We start from the raw sequence: 7,009 nt of genomic DNA, 5'->3' as shown, positions 1-7,009 counted from the left end.
TGACATTGAATGAAAATGTCTGTTCAGAGAAAGCAAATAATTATCTTTATAATTTTGACTGTCTAAAGTGATTTTCATTTATCATTTATTTATCATACTTTTCTATCTTAAAATGAAAACTTTTCAACATTTTGGAGCTTTTTTTGTCTCCTTCAGTCATTTTTATTCCGATTGAAAGTTTTTTTTCTGTTCAATAATAGTTTTTTCTTAAAAATTACTGTCTGATATGAATTATTATATTTTTCAGACCTAGAATGAAAAAGTGGATTGAAAGTGTACACAGTTTAAGGGCAGTACAGAGTTACCTCCCGGAATAAAACAACGTAAGCCAATCAGACAACAGTTAACTGAAAATGTGTGATACTTCTTTTACGGCCGCGTTGGTGATATATAAAGAGTCGCTGTTAGACGGAAAGTATTATTTAAACTAATCACCACAAATAGTTAAACATGTCAGGCAGAGGAAAAGGAGGTAAAGGTCTAGGAAAAGGAGGCGCCAAGCGTCACAGGAAGGTGTTGCGTGATAACATCCAAGGTATCACCAAGCCAGCCATCCGTCGTTAGCAAGAAGAGGTGGAGTAAAACGTATATCTGGACTCATCTATGAGGAAAACCCGTGGTGTCCTTAAGTTTTCTTGGAAAATGTCATCCGTGATGCTGTCACATACACAGAGCACGCCAAGAGGAAGACTGTCACTGCCATGGATGTTGTCTACGCTTTGAAACGTCAAGGACGTACCTTGTACGGATTCGGAGGTTAAACAGCCACCCAGCTAATATAAACAACGGCCCTTTTCAGGGCCACCAACATTTTTCAAAAAGAATCTTAGATTTGTTGTACATCGTTTTAAACAAAATCTTGAAATCAAAGCTTGCTCCCACTTCTATTCTTTTCTCTAATGTTCATGAATTTTTCAACCGTTTTCTTGTTTTCCCTGATCCTGATCCGCAACTATTTTCTCTCTCTCTCGTTATCCCCCTCCCCCCTTTTTTTTTAAATATCTGGCTTTCTTTTTAATTAACTCCTTACTCTTACTCTTGTATTTATTTGAGAATTTATATTTCTGAAGGTTTATGAATACGTTCAAAGATCAAATCCGTGCATTTGCCTACACGAAGAGAGAAAATTCAAAACAAAATGCACGGACTTTTACACACAAAATCTGTAGATTCTGTTATATTCAATTATAGAGTTTTTGCGTGGTTTAATATTAGGTAATGTTCTTGTTTCCGTGTAAAATAATTCTCGCAATATTTTTTTTCTCTCGAAAAGCAAAAGAAATCGTAAATTTATCAACTCTATTAATTGGAATGAAAGCACTGTTTTGTTCTTCATGATTTATGTATTTACGCTTTGTAGTTTTGGCAAATTAAATACTACAGAATGAGTGAAATACACGTATATTTGTTATACAGATAGAAAGAAGAGAAAAGTAACCATATACTATTGAAATAGTTTGAAAGTAGTTATAGCTGGGGGTTGGGATTTATAGCTTTGTTTAGAAGTTTGACATGATGTACAACAAATGTAAATTCTTTTTGAAAAATGTTGGTGGCCCTGAAAAGGGCCGTTGTGAAGTTATAAACTTCAGACTGTTTACTTGCTGCTGGTGTATTTAGTGACGGCTTTGGTACCTTCACTGACAGCGTGCTTGGCCAATTCTCCGGGTAAGAGAAGACGGACAGCGGTCTGGATCTCCCGGGATGTGATGGTAGATCTTTTGTTGTAGTGTGCCAATCGGAGGCCTCTGCTGCGATTCTCTCGAAGATATCGTTGACGAAGCTGTTCATGATGGACATTGCCTTTGAGGACACTCCGGTGTCGGGGTGAACTTGTCTCAAGACTTTGTAGATGTAGATAGCATAGGATTCACGTCTCTTCCTCCTCCTTTTCTTGTCACCGCCGGGTCTGGCAGTCTTTGCCTTGGTGACGGCCTTCTTGGCTCCTTTAGTTCCTACTTTGGGTGGCATGTTACTGGTTTGATAATCAAATAAGTAATGGTGAAAAATTATTTTCAATTTGTTTATATACTGGGCAAAACGGATTGAAAGATTTTATTGAACGCGAACCTCGGAGAGAGCACCCATAACATGTTGATATGTTCGGTAGCCTAACTGCCCGCAGAGAGCTTCGTTCTGATTGGTGTATAATAAAAACATCGTTCAATCCGTTTAGTGGGTATATAAGCTAAATTTTGAAGAAAAATTGTATCACTTTACTCAGTGTCGATCAACCAAATAGTACAAAATGTCAGGACGAGGAAAAGGAGGAAAAGCAAAAGCAAAGGCAAAGTCTAGGTCATCCCGTGCCGGACTTCAGTTCCCAGTCGGTCGTATCCACAGACTTTTGAGGAAAGGAAACTATGCCGAGAGAGTTGGTGCCGGTGCACCAGTGTACCTCGCAGCTGTCTTAGAATACTTAGCAGCTGAAGTATTGGAGTTGGCAGGAAACGCCGCTCGTGACAACAAGAAGAGCAGAATCTTTCCCCGTCATCTCCAGTTGGCCATCAGAAACGACGAAGAGTTGAACAAACTCTTGTCTGGTGTCACCATTGCCCAGGGAGGTGTTTTACCAAACATCCAGGCTGTACTTCTGCAAAGAAGACCCAGAAAGCTGCCAAGTAAAAAGTGGATATATCAGATTACTCACTTAACAACGGCCCTTTTCAGGGCCACCAATATTTTTCAAAAAGAGTCTAAAATTGTTGTACATCTTAGTAATACTTTATTCCCCATACATAATTGAAAAAAATATATTCTACTACATAACAAATAAAAAATGTCTAAAATATAAATGTCCCTTCTTCCGTGATTCTTCTTTTCTTCTCTCTCTAACGCATCCCATTTAAGTACAGTTCTTATAGCATAACACTAAGTCTAGTAACTTTTTCAGTCTTCTTCATCAGAACATTTATTGTCGAACTTTCTGACTCTTTGAACCCACAAGTAGCTCAGTTAAATCATATAAAGTTTGTCGGGGAAAAAAAACAACACTGATAGTATTTATATTTAATACTAGTCTGCTCTCTTCTTTCTCTCTCTTGGTTATTGATGCGAGCATGCTTAGATTCATCTGAGAAGGTGTGTGGTTTTTTTTTATTATTATAATTATTTATAGTTTTTGTTAACATTATCTCTTTCGTCAACACTTTTATATATGATATGTACTTTCCATTCTTTTCCTTTTTCCATTTTTTTTTTCAGCATCTCTCTCTCTCTCTCTCTCTCTCTCTCTCTCTCTCTCTCTCTCTCTCTCTCTCTCTCTCTCATCTCTCTCTCTCTCTCTCTCTCTCTCTCTCTCTCTCTCTCTCTCTCTCTCTGTCTTTCTGTCTTTATTTAGTTATTGTTTGTGTATTAAAGATGTGGAATCGATGTAAGCACACCGACAATCAGACAATGAGACAAATGTGCCCAGCCCAAATGAAAATCATACCACATCTTCTTTTTTTTATATTAAATATACATAAATATGACATAATACAACAATAAAGAAACTCAGCCGATCCGTACAATGTCATGTCGGGAATGTGTAATTCCATTTGTTTCTGTTTTTTTATTTTCTATTTCGCTTTGTTTGTGTTATAACTGCATTTTATTTTTATTTTTTCCTGTTTTATTTTTCTTTCCTTTCCTTAATGTTTCTGCATGTATTTTGACCTTTTTTCATTATTATTTTTTTTCTTCTTCAGATTTATCATATTGAAACCGTGACACTAATTTACTATTGTTGAGCTATGAGGGATGATCAGAAACTGTAATTATGAATGAAAAAAGGGGGCATTTTTACTGTCAGCTTGGGTTGAGCAGTTTTTCAGTAAAAAATGGATTGAAAACTGTCAAAGTCCCTTACAAATCAGTCCAATCAGATTTAAGATATGCGGACCAATCAACGCCAGCTTTATGTAAGTGGTGATCCAATCGTCACCGTGATTTCAATCCTCCCGGCAAGCACAAAAACACATTCACCGAAATTTTCAAGTATTCTTTCCTGTAGCAAATCGTCCACAGAGCTAATAGTCATGGCACGAACAAAGCAAAACTGCACGTAAATCCACCGGAGGTAAAGCTCCAAGAAAACAACTTGCCACCAAGGCCGCCCGTAAGAGCGCACCTGCAACCGGTGGAGTCAAGAAACCACATAGATACAGGCCAGGAACAGTCGCTCTCCGAGAAATCAGGAGATACCAGAAGAGCACAGAGCTCCTCATCAGGAAACTCCCCTTCCAGAGATTAGTCCGTGAAATCGCCCAGGGACTTCAAAACTGATCTCCGATTCCAGAGTTCAGCCGTCATGGCCCTACAGGAAGCCAGCGAAGCCTACTTGGTCGGTCTCTTCGAGGATACCAACTTGTGCGCAATCCACGCCAAGAGAGTAACCATCATGCCAAAGGATATCCAATTGGCACGAAGAATCCGTGGAGAACGTGCTTAAGAAGTGTGATTTTTTTCACCAAAACATAACGGCCCTTTTCAGGGGCCACCAATATTTTTCAAAAAGAATCTATAAATTGTTGTACATGAAAATTAGAAACATAGCTGAACCCCTCTTTTCCCCATCTCTCTCTCTCTTTTATTTCTTCTTGTTGAATCCATCTATATGCAAAGCAATACATAGACAAAAAATAAATTTTATGATTATATATATACACACAAGTCTCATCACAAAAAAAAAGGGGGGGGGGGTGTTTGTTATCATGGTACATGTACGTCCTTGTGTGTAGAATATTAAATAGTACATTATATAAAAAAAAAGATCAACATATGAATGTTTCTATCTGTACTTCTGTTCTTTTCTTTTATTTTCTTCGCTTGTTTTGTCTTGTCTTCTTTTGATGTATTATTTACACCAGTAGTCTAGACCAAAGAAAGAGAACCACCAACTGGCCAAAATATAACCTTTTTTTTTTAAGTTAGAGTTTTAAATATCATGTATAATTCATTAATTTGAATATTTCTTTTAGAAAAGCTGATATTACAGGGTACTTTTATCAAAAATTAGAGCTTTTTTTTCAGTCAGAATTGTAAAGAAAATTTTTATCATGTATGTAGTAATATATTTTGTCCACTTTAGAGTCTTGTCTTGCTGCTAGTTTACAAAATCATGAAATTTCTATTTAAATTAATATAATTTCGGTACGGGTCCAAGTAGTCCCCACAAAATTTCACTGTAGGAAGTCCATGTAAGCATATATCTTGCACTTATAAGCTTTTTTATATGATAAAAAGTAGTTTTCAGACTTATTATAAACTTTTCTGGCTAAAAGATGTCTTCAGAATAGTAAGTATATGTGTGCGCATTAACATTTTTATTGGATTGGCTGATGAAATTGTCATCGTCATACTGTGGATAAATATAGAATGGTGTTTAAAAATAAAATTGAAAGGAAGATGCACACATAAGAAGTTTTACCCGCAGACAGGGGCATCTCTTTTCTTCACTGTAATACCTAAAAAAAAAATCTTTAATAGTAATAACAATAACAGTTTTATTCATACATTCTCTCATTTATGATCTGAAGTACCTGCAGCAGATCTTTGATGGATGGCAAGCACAGCTTTGACAGATGATGTTGAGTTATGAAAGACAGGTAGAAAACTGCAAGCATGTAAAATCCTGTGATGTATCCAATTTCTCTGGGTACATCAAATAGACAAATAGATAACCAGTATTCCTAGATATGTCTGTGAGGTTTATTTTTTCCCCAACTAAATTCCATTCCATTAAGTTGAAATGTGTATTGACATTGAATGAAAATGTCTGTTCAGAGAAAGCAAATAATTATCTTTATAATTTTGACTGTCTAAAGTGATTTTCATTTATCATTTATTTATCATACTTTTCTATCTTAAAATGAAAACTTTTCAACATTTTGGAGCTTTTTTTTGTCTCCTTCAGTCATTTTTATTCCGATTGAAAGTTTTTTTCTGTTCAATAATAGTTTTTTCTTAAAAAATTACTGTCTGATATGAATTATTATATTTTTCAGACCTAGAATGAAAAAGTGGGATTGAAAGTGTACACAGTTTAAGGCAGTACAGAGTTACCTCCCGAATAAAACAACGTAAGCCAATCAGACAACAGTTAACTGAAAATGTGTGATACTTCTTTTACGGCCGCGTTGGTGATATATAAAGAGTCGCTGTTAGACGGAAAGTATTATTTAACTAATCACCACAAATAGTTAAACATGTCAGGCAGAGGAAAAGGAGGTAAAGGTCTAGGAAAAGGAGGCGCCAAGGCGTCACAGGAAGGTGTTGCGTGATAACATCCAAGGTATCACCAAGCCAGCCATCCCGTCGTTTAGCAAGAAGAGGTGGAGTAAAACGTATATCTGGACTCATCTATGAGGAAACCCGTGGTGTCCTTAAAGTTTTCTTGGAAAATGTCATCCGTGATGCTGTCACATACACAGAGCACGCCAAGAGGAAGACTGTCACTGCCATGGATGTTGTCTACGCTTTGAAACGTCAAGGACGTACCTTGTACGGATTCGGAGGTTAAACAGCCACCCAGCTAATATAAACAACGGCCCTTTTCAGGGCCACCAACATTTTTCAAAAAGAATCTTAGATTTGTTGTACATCGTTTTTAAACAAAATCTTGAAATCAAAGCTTGCTCCCACTTCTATTCTTTTCTCTAATGTTCATGAATTTTTCAACCGTTTTCTTGTTTTCCCTGATCCTGATCCGCAACTATTTTCTCTCTCTCTCGTTATCCCCCTCCCCCCCCTTTTTTTTTTAAATATCTGGCTTTCTTTTTAATTAACTCCTTACTCTTACTCTTGTATTTATTTGAGAATTTATATTTCTGAAGGTTTATGAATACGTTCAAAGATCAAATCCGTGCATTTGCCTACACGAAGAGAGAAAATTTCAAAACAAAATGCACGGACTTTTACACACAAAATCTGTAGATTCTGTTATATTCAATTATAGAGTTTTTGCGTGGTTTAATATTAGGTAATGTTCTTGTTTCCGTGTAAAATAATTCTCGCAATATTTTTTTTC

The 7,009-nt window shown here is 36.3% G+C and overlaps 1 protein-coding gene across 1 annotated transcript; it reads left to right on the top strand.

Annotated features, from left to right (window-relative positions):
• The first annotated feature begins 6,166 nt into the window (after positions 1 to 6,166).
• On the top strand, positions 6,167 to 6,549 carry LOC139505496 (histone H4-like). The gene is given in 3 exon segments (XM_071295048.1): positions 6,167 to 6,239; positions 6,241 to 6,294; positions 6,296 to 6,549. Coding segments are annotated over 3 exon segments (312 nt in total). The 5' UTR covers positions 6,167 to 6,188; the 3' UTR covers positions 6,503 to 6,549.
• Positions 6,550 to 7,009: the final 460 nt, after the last annotated feature.

This window comes from Mytilus edulis, unplaced genomic scaffold (genome assembly GCF_963676685.1).
Source record: "Mytilus edulis unplaced genomic scaffold, xbMytEdul2.2 SCAFFOLD_2303, whole genome shotgun sequence".
NCBI lineage: Eukaryota > Metazoa > Mollusca > Bivalvia > Mytilida > Mytilidae > Mytilus > Mytilus edulis.
The sequence above is the reverse complement of the archived record's forward strand: the minus strand, read 5'-3'. Positions and strand labels throughout refer to the sequence as shown.